General features: G+C 41.8%; 2 protein-coding genes across 5 annotated transcripts in view; one reads left to right on the top strand and one right to left on the bottom strand.

Moving 5' to 3' along the window:
- Positions 1 to 18,460, bottom strand: part of ACBD5 (acyl-CoA binding domain containing 5) — a 72,616-nt gene that overhangs the window by 4,559 nt on the left and 49,597 nt on the right. The window lies entirely within an intron of this gene.
- MASTL (microtubule associated serine/threonine kinase like) overlaps positions 1 to 18,460 on the top strand; it is a 49,266-nt gene that overhangs the window by 29,202 nt on the left and 1,604 nt on the right. For 3 of the 4 annotated variants that reach the window (XM_060192341.1, XM_060192339.1, XM_060192342.1), the window contains 3 exons: positions 1,674 to 1,688; positions 16,997 to 17,110; positions 17,198 to 17,299. In XM_060192341.1, the coding sequence (XP_060048324.1) occupies positions 1,674 to 1,688; positions 16,997 to 17,110; positions 17,198 to 17,299 (231 nt within the window). The remainder of the gene's footprint in view (positions 1 to 1,673; positions 1,689 to 16,996; positions 17,111 to 17,197; positions 17,300 to 18,460) is intronic. The other variant, XM_060192340.1, reaches the window with a different exon arrangement.

Below are 18,460 nucleotides of genomic sequence, written 5' to 3'. Positions count from 1 at the left end.
AGCCCTGCTTCACCACTTGTGAAGCTTTCCCCCTGCAGGTGGGGACCAGGGGCTTGAACCTGGGTCCTTGTGCACTGTATAATTTTTTTCTATTATCTTTTTATTGGCTAGAGACAGTCAGAAATTGAGAGGGAAGGGGAAGATAGAGAGGGAGAAAGGCAAGACACCTGCAGCCCTGCTTCACCACTTGTGAAGCTTTTCCCCTGCAGGTGGGGACCAGGGGCTTGAACCTGGGTCCTTGTGCACTGTATAATTTTTTTCTATTATCTTTTTATTGGCTAGAGACAGTCAGAAATTGAGAGGGAAGGGGAAGATAGAGAGGGAGAAAGATAGACAGACACCTGCAGCCCTGCTTCACCACTTGTGAAGCTTTCCCCCTGCAGGTGGGGACTGGGGGCTCGAACCTGGGTCCTTCTGCATTGTAATGTGCACTCAGTCAGGTGCACCACCACCTGGTCCCTTACATTGACTTCGGTTTCTAGGCACAGCTGAATCTTTTCTTTCTAATATCCCTCAGCTCATGAGAATTTTGGGAATTTGTCTGATTTCCCAATGTCTTGTAGATTTTATTATTATTATTATTATTATTATTATTATTCAGATCTTCTCTTTTTCTCTCTCTCTCTCCTACCACCAGGATTATCACTGGGGCTCAGTGCTGGCACTATGAATCCACCACTCCCAGCAACCCCTTTTTACCTTTTTTTTTAATTTCTGTTTTATTTGACAGGACAGAAATTGAGAGAGGAAGGGAATTAGGAAGAGAGAAAGAGACATCTGCAGACCTGCTTCACCTCTCGTGAAGTGTCCCCTGCAGAGGGGAGACCTGGGTCCTTGGTCATAGTGACTTGTGCTTAACTGGGTACACCACTGCCTGTCCTCCTGTTTCAGATCTCTCTTTTTTATATATATTTACTTATTTGTTATTGGATAGAGACAGAGAAATTGAGGGGTGGGAGAGAGAGAATAAGACCTGCAGCCCTGCTTCATCACTCATGAAGCTATCCCCCTGCAACTGGGGACCAGGGACTTGAACCTAAACCTTGTACACTGTAATGTGTGTACTTCACCAGGTGTGCTACCACCTGGCCCCTGTTTCAGATCTTAACACTGTGGTAAAATTCCCTGTGTTTTCTTTCTTTCTTTCTTTCTTTCTTTCTTTCTTTCTTTCTTTCTTTCTTTCTTTCTTTCTTTCTTTCTTCCTTGCTTTGCCTCCAGCGTATTGCTGGGGCTCGGTGCCTGCACTACGAATCCACTGCTCCTGGAGGCCATTTTTTCCCCTTTTGTTGCCCTTGCTGTTTATCGTTATTGTTCTTACTATTGTTATTGTTGCTGTCGTTGTTGTTGGATAGGACAGAAAGAAATCGAGGGGAGAGGGGGAGATGGGGGGGGGATAGACACCTGCAGACCTGCTTCACCACTTGTGAAGTGACTCCCCTGCAGGTGAGGAACTGGGATCCTTAAGCTCATCCTTGCGCTTTGTGCCACGTATGCTTAACCTCCCCGCCCCCTGTGTTGTCTTTCTCAGAGTAGGCTATTGTCTCTGAGAAAAGCCTTTTCTCATTCATATTTGTAGTCCTGAGACCTGGGACAATATCTAGCTCAGTGAGTAGTGTGAGAGTAGACTCATCATTTTAATGTAATGGACCTAATTTCTCCTTTCTTACGTGCAGGGTTTCTCAAATCCGGTAAGTGAACTCCTCTTGAAGGTACCATGCCAATTGTTAACGCTGAACAAAGTATAACTAGATCACATTGCACTTAAAAACTGTTGTTTTCCTTTCGGTTCACCTTTGAAAAACAAAACGGACTTTCTTCTATCTTCTGAATAAGATTTCTAGAGAGGTTGCACTTCTCTACAAAAGCCCATGTACACCGGTGGCGTAGTGTATAACTTTTGAAGATTGCAAAGATTTAAAAGGCAGCCTTCATTTATTGCAACCAAGGAGACAGGCTAGATAAAACTAGTAACTACAAGAGGGTTTGGCTATTCTAAATCATTTAATAATTCTTAAGAAAACAGAAATGTGGAATAGGGTTTGAGCTAGGAAGCCAGCAGTATAAAACAACGGTTTTATTTCTTTGTTATCATTGCTAAAATGTGTTAGACGCTGTGATCTTATTAGACTTTGGCTCAAGCACATGGGTGTGCGTGACATATCCATGGAGAAATCATATATGTTCTTGACTTGAATATGTTTTGGTTGACCTGGGAAAGGGTGCTAATTTATAACCCAATAAACTTAATCTAAATGTATTGGCTTCTTCCCTTATTATCCCCTTACTACTTTTATCATTTTAGCTATCTTGTCTAGTCTACTGGAGAAATTGCTTTGAGGCATTGAGGTCTGCTAACAAAAGTGGTTTGTGTATTCTTACTGTTTGCTTTCGTGTTCCTTAGGGGAGAGGGAGTGTGTGACTGGCAGATGAACGGGCTCTTTAACTGCATGTGATTGTTGTCTTTAATACTTTCCTGCTTGCTGTGAAGTGGCATGGTGGCAGGTGCTGAACACATTTATGAAGTCTGTGAAAATGATTTTTTTTTTTTTCAAGACTTGTTTTTATTTTTTGCATTTCTTTTTTTTTTATTATTTAAGAAAGGATTAATTAACAAAACCATAGGGTAGGAGGGGTACAACTCCACACAATTCCCACCGCCCAATCTCCATATCCCACCCCCTCCCCCGATAGCTTTCCCATTCTCTATCCCTCTGGGAGCATGGACCCAGGGTCATTGAGGGTTGCAGAAGGTAGAAGGTCTGGCTTCTGTAATTGCTTCCTCGCTGAACATGGGCGTTGACTGGTCGGTCCATACTCCCAGTCTGCCTCTCTCTTTCCCTAGTAGGATGGGTCTCTGGGGAAGCTGAGCTCCAGGACACATTGGTGGTGTCTTCAATCCAGGGAAGTCTAGCCGGCATCCTGATGACACCTGGAACCTGGTGACTGAAAAGAGCGTTAACATACAAAGCCAAACAAATTGTTGAGCAATCATGGACCCAAAGCTTGGAAAAGTGGAGAGGAAGTATTAGGGAGGTACTCACTGCAAACTCTAGTATACTTCTGCTTTCTTACTTTGGTGCCATACTCCAAACTCAGTCAATTTCTGCTTTGCGTTTCTACTTCTTTTTTTTTTTTTTTACATGCATAACATTCCCCAGATTCCCATTTAGCAATACAACCCCCACTATTTCATTCATCATTTTTCATGGACCTGTATTCTCCCCACCCACCCACCCACCCCAGAGTCTTTTACTTTGGTGTAATACTCCAATTCCATTTCAGGTTCGACTTGTGTTTTCTTTGCTAATCTTGTTTTTCAACTTCGGCCTGAGAGTGAGATCATCCCATATTCATCCTTCTGTTTCTGACTTATTTCACTCAACATGATTTTTTCAAGGTCCATACAAGATCGGCTGAAAACGGTGAAGTCACCATTTTTTATAGCTGAGTAGTATTCCATTGTGTATATATACCACAACTTGCTCAGCCACTCATCTGTTGTTGGACACCTGGGTTGCTTCCAGGTTTTGGCTATTACAAATTGTGCTGCCAAGAACATATGTGTACACAGATCTTTTTGGATGGATGTGTTGGGTTCCTTAGGATATATCCCCAGGAGGGGAATTGCAGGGTCATAGGGTAGGTCGATTTCTAGCCTTCTGAGAGTTCTCCAGACTGTTCTCCACAGAGGTTGGACCAATTGACATTCCCACCAGCAGTGCAGGAGGGTTCCTTTGACCCCACATCCTCTCCAGCATTTGCTGCTGTTACCTTTTCTGATGTGTGACATTCTCACAGGAGTGAAGTGATATCTCATTGTTGTCTTGATTTGCATTTCTCTGACAATCAGAGACTTGGAGCATTTTTTCATGTGTTTCTCGGCCTTTTGGATCTCTTCTGTGGTGAATATTCTGTCCAATTCCTCCCCCCATTTTTGGATGGGGTTATTTGTTGTCTTGTTGTTGAGTCTGGTAAGCTCTTTATATATGTTGGTTATTAAACTCTTATCTGATGTATGGCATGTAAAGATCTTCTCCCATTCTGTGAGGGGTCTCTTGATTTGGGTAGTGGTTTCTTTTGCTGTGAAGAAGCTTTTTAATTTGATGTAGTCCCATAGGTTTATACTTGCCTTAGTCTTCCTTGTAATTGGATTCGTTTCATTGAAAATGTCTTTAAAATTTATGCGGAAAAAAGTTCTTCCAATATTTTCCTCTAAGTATCTGATAGTTTGTGGTCTAACATCCAAGTCCTTGATCCACTTGGAATTTACTTTTGTATTTGGTGAAATAGAGTGATTCAGCTTCATTCTTCTGCATGTTTCAACCCATTGTTTCCAACACCATTTGTTGAAGAGACTCTGCTTTCCCCATGTCATAGTCTGGGCCCCTTTGTCAAAGATTAGATGTCCATAGGTGTGGGGCCTCATTTCTGGGCTCTCAATTCTATTCCACTGGTCAGTGTGTCTGTTCATGTTCCAGTACCAAGCAGTTTTGATGACAATGGCCCTATAATATAGTTTGAGATCTGGGAGTGTGATGCCTCCGGTTCTGTTCTTTTTTCTCAAGATTGTTTTGGCAATTCTAGGTCTTTTCTGGTTCCAGATAAACATTTGTAGCATTTTTTCTATTCTCCTAAAAAATGTGCTTGGGATCTTGATGGGGATAGCATTAAATTTGTAGATGGCTCTGGGTAATATATTCATTTTGATGATGTTAATTCTTCCAACCCATGAGCATGGAATATCTTTCCACTTCTTTGTGTCTTTTTCAATTTCTTTGAGTAGTGACTCATAATTTTCAGTATACAAGTCTTTCACTTCTTTGGTTAGGTTTATTCCTAGATATTTTATTGTTTTTGTTGCTATAGAAAAAGGAACTGATTTCTGGATTTCAATTTCTTCTAACTTAGTGTTTGCATAGAGGAATGCCACTGACTTTTGAATGTTAATTTTATAGCCTGACACATTACTGTATTGCCTGATGATTTCCAAAAGCTTCTTGCTAGATTCCTTAGGTTTTTCCGTGTATACTATCATGTCATCTGCAAATAAGGAGAGTTTGACTTCTTCTCTTCCAATCTGTATTCCTTTAATTCCTTGCTCCTGCCTGATTGCTATGGCAAGAACTTCCAACACTATGTTGAATAGTAATGGTGATAGTGGGCAGCCCTGTCTAGTACCTGATCTAAGGGGAAATGCTTCCAGTTTTTCACCATTGAGTATGATGTTGGCTGTAGGTTTGCTATATATAGACTCCACTATCTTCAGGAATTTTCCATCTATTCCTATTTTTTGTAGTGTTTTGATCATAAAGGGATGTTGTATTTTGTCAAAGGCTTTCTCTGCATCTATTGATATGACCATGTGGTTTTTGGTCTTGCTTTTGTTGATGTGGTGGATCACATTGATTGATTTACGTATATTAAACCAACCTTGCATGCCTGGGATAAACCCCACTTGGTCATGATGAACAATCTTTTTGATATACTGCTGTATCCGGTTGGCTAGAATTTTGTTCAATATTTTCGCATCTATGTTCATCAGAGATATTGGTCTGTAGTTTTCTTTTTTGGTTGTGTCCCTGTCTGCTTTTGGTATCAGGGTGATGTTGGCTTCATAGAAGCTGGCAGGGAGTATTCCAGTGTCTTCAATCTTCTGGAAGACTTTTAAAAGTAGAGGTATTAGTTCTTCTTTGAAAGTTTTGTAGAATTCATTTGTAAAACCATCTGGTCCAGGACTTTTATTTTTGGGAAGATTTTTGATAACTGTTTCAATTTCATTAGTTGTGATGGGCCTGTTCATGTTATCCACTTCCTCTTTACTTAGTTTTGGAAGTTGGTAGGTATCTAGGAAATCATTCATTTCTTCCAGGTTCTCTAACTTGGTGGCATATAGTTGTTCATAGAAGCCTCGCATGATATGTTGACTTTCTGCAGTGTCTGTTGTGATATCTCCTCTTTCATTTACTATCCGATTTATTTGGGTCTTCTCCCTTTTTTGTTTTGTGAGTCTGGCTAAAGGTTTGTCGATTTTGTTTACTCTTTCGAAGAACCAACATTTACTTTCATTGATCTTTTGTATGGTTTTCCTATTCTCAATGTTATTTATTTCTGCCCTAACTTTAGTAATTTCTGTCCTTCTGGTTGCTTTAGGGTTCCTTTGTTGTTCTTCTTCTAGGTCTTTAAGATGTGCAATCAGGCTGTTTATTTGTGCCTTTTCTTGTTTCCTAATGTGTGCTTGTATAGCTATGAACTTCCCTCTTAGGACTGCTTTAGTTGTGTCCCAAATATTTTGATAGCTTGTGTCTTCATTTTCATTGAACTCTCGAAACATTTTGATTTCTTCCTTGATTTCCTCTTTGACCCAGAAGTTGTTAAGAAGTGTACTGTTGAGCTTCCACATTTTGGCACTGTTACTAATCTTTTGTTGATTGTTAAGTGTTAGTTTCATTCCACTGTGGTCTGAGAAGATGCTTGGGATGATTTCAGTGCTCTTGAATAGGCTGATGCTGTCTTTGTGGCCTAACATATGGTCTATCCTTGAGAATGACCCATGTGGATTTGAGTAAAATGTGTATTCCAGTTTCTTGGGATGAATGACTCTGAAAATGTCCAATAGTTCTAGTTTATCTATCTCTTCATTTAGCTCCCTTATGTCTTTACTGATTTTCTGCCTGGATGATCTGTCAAGTTGAGAGAGTGGGGTGTTGAAGTCCCCTACTATGATTGTATTACTGTTAATATATTGCTGTAGCTCTTTCAGTAGAAGTTTGATGTATTTAGATGGCTTCTCATTGGGTGCATAGATATTAATAATTGTTAAGTCCTCTTGATTGACTGATCCTCTGAGCATTAACTAGTGTCCATTCCTATCTTTTTTAATCTTATCTATTTTAAAGTCTATCATGTCAGCTATGAGAATAGCTGTTCCTGCCCTTTTTTGTGGGCCATTGGCTTGAATGATAGTTTTCCATCCTTTCACTTTAAGTCTGTGTTTGTCTTGTTGCATTAGGTGAGTTTCCTGTAGACAACATATTGTTGGGTTGTGTTTTATGATCCATCTTCCTACTCTGTGTCTTTTAATAGGTGAATTCAGGCCATTGACATTTATTGATATCAAAGATTGAAGATATTTTAACGCCATTCTTGTAGAGTTTTAGAGTGTTTTGATATATGTCCTATTTGTGGTGGTCTGGTTGTTTATAGGAGACCTTTCAGAACTTCTTTCAGGGCAGGCTTGGTGATGGTTGCTTCCTCCAACTGTTGCTTGTCTGAGAAGGTTTTGATGCTTCCATCTAGTCTGAATGACAATCTAGCAGGATATAGTATTCTTGGCTGAAAGCCTTTCTCATTGAGCACTCGATAGATATCTTGCCATTCTCTTCTGGCCTGTAGTGTTTGTATGGAGAAGTCTGCTGCTAATCTTATGGGTTTTCCTTTGTAGGTGACTCTGTTTTTCTCTTGCAGCCTTGAGGATCCTTTCTTTATCCTTATTCCTTTCCAATCTAAGTATGACATGTCTTGGTGTCTTTAGGTCTGGGTTAATTCTGTTTGGGACCCTCTGGGCTTCTTGAATCTTTATGTCTTTGGTGTTGTCTAGACTAGAGAAATTTTCAGCTATTATGGCCTGGAGAACGCTTTCTTCCTCCCCTTCTCTTTCTTCCTCTGGTAAGCCAATAATGCGTATATTGTTTCTTTTGAAGTCATCCCATAGGACTCTGTTGTTGTTTTCAGCATCTCTTAATCTCTTTTTGAGATCTCTTACTTCTTCTTTAGTTGTCTCTAATTCATCCTCAATCTTGCTAATTCTGTCTTCAGCCTCATTGATTCTATTCTCTCTGCCCTCTACTGCTTTCTGGAGTTCATCTATTTTGTTGCCCTGCTCTGATACTGTTTTAGCTTGTTCAGCTAGTTGCCTTCTTAGCTCAGCAATTTCAGCTTTCAGCTCTCTAATAACCATGAGATAATTAGAATTTTCTTCCATATTCTCATTTGTTGTTCCTGCAGTTCTGATTACAATTTTTTCAAATTCTTTACTCCTGTTATTATTTCCTTAGCTAATGTTTGGATGTTGAACTCGTTGTTTTGTGCTTCGCCCTCTGGAGGACTTTTAGCTGGACTCTTGTCCTGGTTCGAGTCTCCATTATTTTTTCTTGTTGTTTTAACCATTTTATATAAGTTAACAGTTTTTTCAATCCCTGAGTTGGAGTTCAGTGGTGTAAAAGCCTTTTTTTTTTCCCCTGTAGGCTATGGTAGCCTGAGGGCTTTTAAACTATCAATAGGCTTCTTGGCTTAATCAATGACTCCTGACCAAGAGATAAAGCAGGGTGTGGCAGAGATAATCCAGTGGTTATGCAAAGAGACTTTCACAGCCCTTCAGCTATGCCACCAAGGTATAGGTCTTCTCCTGAGTTTCCCGGTTAGATCTCTGTGCCCTGGTGTCCCTCCCTGTTGCTGCTCCAGATTCTGAGGGTAGTAGCAATTCAGACTCAGAGTTGTACTTGGTGAGTCTCTGGGGAGTCCTTTCCTCCCTTCAGCTGTCCCCTTGTTGGTGGAGCAGACTGGAGGTGGTGTCTCCACTGACAAACTGTCGAACTGTTAGCAGTCACTTAATCTCTCCTTAGGCCCCTCTCTCCTCTCTGTCACCAGCCACGCGTGTTTGTACTCACGGGTGATTTACTGGGTTTCTGTGGTCATTGTAGTCCTGTCTTGTTTCGGTCCGGGTGGTCTCCTTTGGTATTCCTAGTTGATCCGGGAGAGGAGAGGAGAGAAAGCGATCTCTGTGAAAATGATTTTAAAGCATCCTTTATCAAGCAAATTGAGTACTAGTCTAGAGTCCCCATTCTAAGTTTACATGAAAGCTAAACATTTAGGGGCAGGGGAGATAGCATAATGGTCATGCCTGAGGCTCTGAAGTTATAGGTTCTGTGCTCTGCGCTACCATAAGCCAGAACTGTGCAGGGCTCTGGTAGAAAAAACATTTCAGGGGCCAGGGGGTGGTGAAATTGGTTAAGAGCAGGCATTACAGTGCACAAGGACCCAGGTTCAAGCCCCTAGTCCCCACCTACAGGGGGAAAGCTTCACAAATGGTGGTGAAGCAAATGGTGGTGAAGTATCTCCTTTTTTTTTTTTCCTCCAGGTGTCTCTCTGTCTCTCTCCCTCCCTATCTCTCCCTTCCCTCTCCGTTTCTGGCTGTCTCTATCCAATAAATAAAGATAATAAAATTTAAGAAAATTTTTCAGGTGGTCCAGGAGGTGGCACAGTGGATAAAGCTTAGTACTCTCAAGTATGAGGTCCTGAGTTCAATCCCTGGCAGCACATGTATCAGAGTGATGTCTGGTTCTTTCTCCTCCTATCTTTCTTATGAATATATAAATTTAAAAAAAAAGGGGGGGTCGGGCGGTGGCGCAGTGGGTTAAGCGCATGTGGCGCAAAGCGCAAGTACCGGCGTTAAGGATCCCGGTTCGAGCCCCTGGCTCCCTACCTGCAGGGGGGTCGCTTCACAGGCGGTAAAGCAGGTCTGCAGGTGTCTATCTTTCTCTCCCCCCCTCTGTCTTCCCCTCCTCTCTCCATTTCTCTCTGTCCTATCCAACAACAAACGACATCAACAACAATGGCAATAATAATAACCACAACGAGGCTACAACAACAAGGGCAAAAAGGGGGAAAAATGGCCTACAGGAGCGGTGGATTCATGGTGCAGGCACAAAAAAAGGAAGGGCTGGGTGGTGGCGCACCTGGTTGATCACACTGTTACAATGCACAAGGGTGCAGGTTTGAGCCTCCAGTCCCCACCTGCAGGGGGAAAGCTCCATAAGCGGTCAAGCAGGGCTGCAGGTGTCTCTCTTTCATTATCCCTCTCTGTCACCCCTTCCCTCTCAATTTCTGGATATCTCTAGCCAGTAAATAAAGATATTAAAAAATTTTTTAAAAAAAGAAAAGAAAAAACATTTCAGGGTGGAGGAGACAGCATAATATTTATGCAAATGCTCACTTCATGCCTGAGGCTCCAGGTTCAATCCCCTCTACCACCATAAGCTAAAGCTGCTCTGCTGGGGGGAATAAAACAAAGAACATGTCAGCCTGGGAGAGGTGCAGTAGCTAAAGCTCTTGACCTATAAGCATGAGGTTCCAAGTTCATACCCAGCATCTCATGTGCCAGAATGATGTTCTAGTTCTATTATTAATAAATATAACAATAATAATTTAAAGAATTGGGGCTGGGTGGTGGTACACCTGGTTGAGCACACATATTATTGTGCGCGATGACCTGGGTTCAAGCCCCCAGTCCCCACATGCAGAGGGTAAGCTTCACGAGTGGTGTAGCAGGGCTTCACGTGTCTTCTCAGTCTCTCTCCCTCGATTTCCCCATTCCTTTCAATTTCTGGCTGTCTCTATCCAATAAATATAAAGATAATAAAAAATTTTTTAATAAAATCATTATTTTCTTCATCCCTAGTGGCTCATTGGTTTGTGACATTTACTTTATCTGATATTTTATTTTTTTTAATATTTATTTTCCCTTTTTGTTGCCCTTGTTTTTTTATTGTTGTTGTAGTTATTATTCTTGTTTTTATTGGTGTCTTCATTCTTGTTAGAAAGGACAAAGAGAAATAGAGAGAGGAGGGGAAGACAGAGAAGGGGAGAGGAAGATAAGACACCTGCAGACCTGCTTCACTGCCTGTGAAGCGACTCCCCTGCAGGTAGGGAGCCAGGGCTCGAACTGGGATCCTTATGCCGGTCTTTGCACTTTGTGCCACATGCGCTTAACCTGCTGCACTACTGCCCGACCCCCACTTTATCTGATATTATATGGGCCAGGGATATATACTGCAGTATGCAAAACCCCCCCCCCACACACACACACACATGAATGAGGCTATGGGTTCATTCCCTGGCATTCCATAAAGAAAATGCAAAATATATAGTATATACTATCTTTATCTTTTACTTCACTACTCCTGGCATACCCAATCCCCTTATTTTACATTTAAGCTTTATTTATGTTTTGTTATCACTATCACTATTCTAAACAATAAGATTTACCTTAGAATTAAATAAGAATTTATAGCATCTTTCTAGGTAAATGACTTTTTCAATAAAGATGCTGCATAGAAATTGCTTCTCATGGGAGTTGGGCAGTAGGCAGCACAGCAGGTTAAGCACAGGTGGCACAAAGTGCAAGGACTGGCTAAGGATCCCAGTTCGAGCCCCCGGCTTCCCACCTGCAGGGAAGTCACTTCACAGGTGGTGAAGCAGGTCTGCCGGTGTCTATCTTTCTCTCCCCCTCTCTGTCTTCCCCTCCTCTCTCCATTTCTCTCTGTCCTATCCAACAATGATAATAATAGTAACTACAAAAATAAAACAGCAAGGGCAACAAAAGAGAATAAATAAATAAATGTTTTTTAAAAAATTGCTTCTTATTACCACATCTGCTAACTACTTCCTTAAGCTGTAATCCTGGAAACTTCCTCGTTAAACTGTCACTCCATTTTTTTTTTTTTTAACAGAGTACTACTTACCTCTGGCTTATGGTGGTACAAGAGATTGAACCTGGGACTTTGAAACCTCAGTCAGAAGTGAGAGTCTTTTTTGCAGACCAATTATAGTATTTTCCAAAGCCTCCTCAATGTTCTTAAAAGGGATAAAGCTAATTAAGACACTATAGTTAAGGTTTTCCCAAGATGTCAGGCTATCCTCTGAACAGCATCTCTCTTTTTTTCTTTTTTTTTTTTTTTCTTTTACTTATAACTACTGTTCCTTTACTTCATTTCATATCTTTTTTTTTTTTTTCCTCCAGGGTTATTGCTGGGCTCGGTGCCTGCACCATGAATCCACTGCTCCTGGAGGCCATTTTTCCCCCTTTCGTTGCCCTCGTTGTGGTTATTATTATTGCCCTTGTTGATGCTATTCGTTGTTGGATAGGACAGAGAGAAATGGAGAGAGGAGGGGAAGACAGAGTGGGGGAGAGAAAGATAGACACCTACAGACCTGCTTCACCGCCTGTGAAGTGACTCCCCTGCAGGTGGGGAGCCGGGGGCTCGAACCGGGATCCTTACGCCGGTCCTTGTGCTTTGCGCCACATGCGCTTAACCCACTGCGCCACCGCCCAACCCCCCATTTCATATCTTTATGAAAGGAATGGGATACAAAATCATCTGAATGTCATTGTTGGGGGCTGGGAGAGCACACAGCAGTGTGTGTGAGGGTCTGGGTTCAAGCCCCCACCACCATATGGGAGCACCACACAATTCTGTAATGTCTCTCACCCTTCTCAGTCTCACCTCTCTGCCTTTTGCTGTCAAATTGAATGGCAAAAAGATAAGTCAACCAGGAGTGATGGAATCATGCAGACACAAAGCTCTAGTGGCAAAGAAGTGTTACTGTTTTTTATTGTGTTTTAAGGATTTAGAATAGATATGCATTGGCACATGAGATACAATTAACAAGTGACAGCAGATGGCTTTATTTTAATTACCTGTGCTAATTGCAAATCTGAACTAGTTGGGTGAGTTGAGAGTCGGGTCCGGAGAGAGATGTTGGGGAGGTTGACACATGCCTGGTAGAGGTGGCCATGGTGTGACAGGGAGTCCTGGGGGCGGGAGCTGTGGATCCAGCCCTACCAATCCTGAGCTCACCAAGGCTGAGGAATCCAAACTTAAACCACTCAGAAGTGTGTGGCAGAACAGAAAGAACACAGGCATCCAAGGGTCACCTGCCATTGTGACTAATTCATTCTGAACCCCATGACAAGGTTAAGCGATCACTATCCAAGCATAAGGCTGCTGTAGAGAGGTTTGACATCAAGGTCTGGGCTGAGCAGATCATGGAATGCACTGCCACGGCCCCATATGGTTCCCTGACAACAGTTAGTGTGGCCTTTATTCCATTGCCAGTGCTGTGCTGCCCTGAAAGCTGGTCAAGGTGGTTGAGGCCAGGAGAAAAGGAGCAGCAAAAACAAAGAATTGTAAAAAAAAAAAAAAAAAAAGGAGTCAGGCGGTAGCGCAGAGGGTTAAGCACACATGGTGCAAAGCGCAAGGACCAGCATAAGGATACCGGTTGAAGACCCCGGCTCCCCACCTGCAGGGGAGTCGCTTCACAGGAGGTGAAGCAGGTCTGCAGGTGTCTGTCTTTCTCTCCCCCTCTCTGTCTTCCCCTCTCTCTTCCTCTCCTCTCTCCATTTCTCTCTGTCCTATCCAACAACGACAACATCAATAACAACAATAATGATATCCACAACAATGATAAAAAACGACAAGGGCAACAAAAGGGGAAAAAATGGTCTCCAGGAGCAGTGAATTCATGGTGCAGCTACTGAGCCCCAGCAGTAACCCTGGGGCTAAAAAAAAAAATTGTAAAAAAACTAAACGACTGAAAAAGGATTGAAGTAATAAACAGATTTTACAGCCAGTAGGAATATTTCTTAGCTTTGGAAAGACCCTTGAAAACTCTCATCTCTGGGTTTTACGACAAAAGTCTGATTTATTTAGTAAATGAATTTTGAACATGTGGAAAAGTCTTGTGAGTTCTGACATATTCATGTAGAAGTCTGCTGACAGTTCTTGTAAATATAAATTGACATTTTTCATGATGGGCTTAGGCACTTGGCGCTTCTATACTGAAATGAAGACATTGATGGAGAAAAATGACTTGGGTGGTCTGGGATGTGGCGGGTGCAGTTGGTGAACTCAAGAGCTGGACTCAAGAGCATCAGGTCATCAGGTCCTAAATGCAGTTCCTAGCACACATGTACCAAAGTCATGTCTGCTTCTTTCTCTCTCACCTGTCTTTCTCAATTGTTGTTTTCGATGGGCTGGCTTCACGGGCGGGTCACAAACACCCGGGACTCATGGCTGGGTTGTACGCAATATCTTTTTATTCATGCAGGACGCAGCGCAATCTATACCAAGCTAAGCTAAACTAAAAACTACAAACAATCTTGTCCTTATAAATATACTAGCCCAGTAGGGTGGGAACAGGATGCAAAGCAGAGAGGGTGGCGAGAAAAGTGACTGGTGAAAATCAGGGTATGACAAGGAATGGGGGCTGAGCAGGCAAGAATTCTACCCCTCAACCACCAATGCCCTGGAGGGAGGGTGGTGCTTGTTAACAGAGGTTATGTAAATAGAATATAGTGGGGAGTCGGGCTGTAGTGCAGCAGGTTAAGCGCATGTGGCACAAAGCACAAGCACCAGCATAAGGATCCCGGTTCAAACCCCGGCTTCCCACCTGCAGGGGAGTCGCTTCACAGGCGGTGAAGCAGGTCTGCAGGTGTCTATCTTTCTCTCCCCCTCTCTGTCTTCCCCTCCTCTCTCCGTTTCTCTCTGTCCTATCCAACAACGACGACGACATCAATAACAACAATAATAACTACAACAATAAAACAACAAGGGCAACAAAAGGGAATAAATAAATAAAATATTAAAAAAAAAAGAAAAAAAACCATAATACAGTGTTATGTAAATAGAACGCAGGGGGGATTAAACCAAATGAAACAAGGGGTTTTTCAAAGCAGAATTAGAAGCATACCAACACTCAATAATAAATCAAATCTTTAAAAAAAAAAAAGAAAAATAATTTTAGGTTATTAAGTCTATTCCAATAATAGGGTCCTTTTCTAAGCAAAGGAAATAAGCAATGCAAAAAGTCAGTTACAGGTTGGGAGTATGGATTGACCTGCCAACGCCCATGTTCAGCAGGGAAGCAATTATAGAAGCTGGATGTTCCACCTTCTGCATCCCATAATGACCCTGGGCCCATATTCCCAGAGGGATAAAGAATAGGAAAGCTATCAGGGGAGGGGATGGGATACAGAGTTTTGGTGGTGGGAATTGTATGGAATTGTACGCGTCTTATCCTATGGTTTTTATCAGTGTTTCCTATTTATAAATAAAAATTTTTTAAAAATCAGAGTTGCCCTTTGAGATAAAATGTGTGTTGTTGCTTAGAAGATATAGTATAGTATATATATATATATATTTTTTTAATTTTTTAATATTCATTTATTCCCTTTTGTTGCCCTTGTTGTTTTATTGTTGTAGCTATTACTTGTTGTTATTGAAGTCATTGTTGGATAGGACAAAGAGAAATGGAGAGAGGAGGGGAAGACTGAGAAGGGGAGAGAAAGACAGACACCTGCAGACCTGCTTCACCGCCTGTGAAGCGACTCCCCTGCAGGTGGGGAACGGGGGTGGGGGGTGGGGGGTGGGGGGGCTCAAACCAGGAATCTTCGGCAGGTCCTTGTGCTTTGCGCCACCTGTGCTTAACCCGCTGCACTACCTCCCAGCTCCCTAGTATATTATTTTTTTTTTATTTTGCTTATTTCTTGGAATAGAATGAGTTCTGACTTTTCTGAAAGCAAGTAGTATTAGTCATTACTAATACTTTCTACTTTTTTATCACTCTAACTTGAGTTATACTTTCTACTTTTTTTTATCACTCTAACTTGAGAGAGCAACATTTTATCCACTGTGCCACCTCCTGGACCACATCACTCTAACTTGAATGAGATACTGGTCATTATTAGACACTGAGCATTTTTAATCTAATTTATTACTTTTTTTCTTTTTTCCATTTTTTTTTTTTTTTTTTTTTACCAGAGCATTCTCAGCTCTGGCTTATAGTGGTGGTGCAGGGGATTGAACCTGGGATTTTAGAGCCTCAGGCATGAGAGTCTCTTTGCATAACCATTATGCTATCTACCCCTGACCCTTTAATCTAATTTATAAAGAATTTTCTCCTTAATCTTGACTAAGTAGACCTGCTGGATATAACAATTTTTTGTACTTATTAACACTTTTTTTTTGTTTGTTTGCCTCCAAGGTTATTGCTGGAGCTTGGTGCCTGTACTATGAATCCACTGCTCCTAGTGACCACCCCTGGCACACACACACACACACACACACCCAATGAATAGGACAGAGAAATTGAAAGAGGAGGGGAAGACAGAGAGGGGGAGAGGTTAGACAACTGCAGACCTGCTTCACTGCTTGTGAAGCGACCCCCCCTGCAGGTGGGGAGCCAGGGGGCTCGATCTAGGTCCTTAGGCTTCATACTATGTGCGCTTAACCCACTGTGCCACTGCCTGGCCCCATTAACATTTTTTTTTTTTCCTCCTCCAGGGTTATTGCTGGGCTTGGTGCCTGCACCATGAATCCACCGCTCCTGGAGGCCATTTTTTTCCCCCTTTTGTTGCCCTTGTTGTAGCTTCGTTGTGGTTATTATTATTGCCCTTGTTGACGCAATTCGTTGTTGGATAGGATAGAGAGAAATGGAGAGAGGAGGGGAAGACAGAGAAGGGGAGAGAAAGATAGACACCTGCAGACCTGCTTCACCGCCTGTGAAGCAACTCCCCTGCAGGTGGGGAGCCGGGGGCTCGAACCGGGATCCTTAGGCGGGTCCCTGCGCTTTGCGCCACATGCGTTTAACCCACTGCGCCACCTCCCGACCCCCAACATTTATTTTTTTAGTAAAGAGACCTTGAGTAGAAAAACACTATTATTTAAAGTTTGCAGGAAAAATGACAAGCCTTGTATTACCTTGGGACCAGAATATTCTTACTGTTACTAGTAGAAGTAGTTAAACCATTATGTCCAATAATTTCCTGATTGTATCAATACTACTTTGGATTTTTTTTTTTCCATTCTTTGTCTTAGCTCATGTGATAAGAATAACATTTTTTTGGTCAAATCAGCTCATGGTGAAAAATAAATCGCAAATTCTTTTTAAGAGTGATAAGTGGTAAAGAAAGGCTTAACTTTGGAAAAATTGGGGCATAGTAGGAATTTGGTGAAAAAAGAAACTAGTTAATTGCTAATGATGAACTTCTTGGAACAGAGGGAACAATTAGCATATTGTCTAATGAAGGTAATTGGGGTGTGTGTGCTTCTGTACCTTATGAATTCAGAAGAAAACCTTGATGGATGGATGCCTTCAAATATTAAATTTTAATGTTTTATCTGATCAGATATTTACAGGAAATGCCCCTCTTATATTCTAGGTCCTGCAGTTGACTGGTGGGCACTTGGAGTTTGCTTATTTGAGTTTCTAACAGGAATTCCCCCCTTCAATGATGAGACACCACAGCAAGTCTTTCAGAATATTCTAAAAAGAGGTACCTTCCCCCCCCTTACACAGATTCATTCATCTGTTTGTATTACTATTTTTGAAATATGATTAACAAGCTTATTTGCAACTATAGATATCCCTTGGCCAGAAGGTGACGAGAAGTTATCTGATAATGCTCAAAGTGCAGTAGAAATATTTTTAACCCTTGATGATACATTGAGAGCTGGAATGAAAGGTAAGCATTTGAGCTTCTGTTTTTGTTTTTTTTTAATTGAGGGGTTAATGACATACAGCAAAGTTGTTGAACATATGGGTAAAGTTTCTCATCTCACTCTGAGAAGTGTCTGCAAAAGACTCTCACCCCCAGGCTAGGTCTTTTCCACCATTATACATCAGGGCCCCAAAAAGCCCACCTACCCCCTCCCTCTCCGGAGGGAGTCTGTTTTGCTTTGGCACAATACACCAAACCCAGTCTGTTTTGCTCTATTTCCCCTTTCTATTCTTGCTTCTTAAGTTCCGCCATGAGTAACATCATTCCATATCCATCCTGCTTTTTTTTTGGCCTCCAGAGTTATTGCTGAGGCTCGGTGCCTGCACTACGAATCCACTGCTCCTGGAAGCTATTTTTTTTTCCTTTTTGTTGCCCTTGTTATCATTGTGATTTTTATTGTTGTTATTGCTGTCATTGTTGTTGGATAGGACATAGAGAAATCGAGAGAGGACGGGAAGACAGGGGGAGAGAAAGATAGATACCTGCAGACCTGCTTCACCGCTTGTGAAGTGACTCCCCTGCAGGGTGAGTTGGGGCCTCGAACCGGGATCCCTATGACACGGGCCTTGCACTTAGCACCATGTGCGCTTAACCCACTGTGCTACCATCTCGGCCCCCCATCCTGCTCTTTCTGGCTTCTCTCACTTCACATAATTCCTTCAAGCTCCATCCAGGCTGAGGTGAAGAAGGTGACTTCATCATTATTAATAGCAGAGTAGTATTCCACTGCATATATTTACCACTACTTTCTCAGCCACTCATCTGTTGTTGGACATCTAGGTTGCTTCCAAGTTTAGGGTATTAACAAATTGTGCTATCAACACAGGTATACACATCTTTTGATTTGTTTAAGATAATGAATGTTAATTAAGATAATCAAGTTCAGATTACTGGGTTGCTTGAAATTTTTTTGTTGGTTAATTGTTCCAGGCATTCATTGACTAATAAATAAAATAGGACTGAGGAGATAATACAGCATTTCACTTAATTAACTTTCATTTCTGAGTCTGAGAGACCCTTGCCTCAATTCCAACCATCACCATAAGCCAGAATTGAGCAGTACTCTGGTCTCTTCCTCTGTATCTCTCTCAAAATGAAAGAAATATTTTTTTTAAATGATTTTAA

The sequence above is a fragment of the Erinaceus europaeus genome, chromosome 6 (assembly GCF_950295315.1).
Source record: "Erinaceus europaeus chromosome 6, mEriEur2.1, whole genome shotgun sequence".
Classification (NCBI taxonomy): Eukaryota; Metazoa; Chordata; class Mammalia; order Eulipotyphla; family Erinaceidae; genus Erinaceus; species Erinaceus europaeus.
This window is presented reverse-complemented; position numbering and strand designations above follow the sequence as displayed.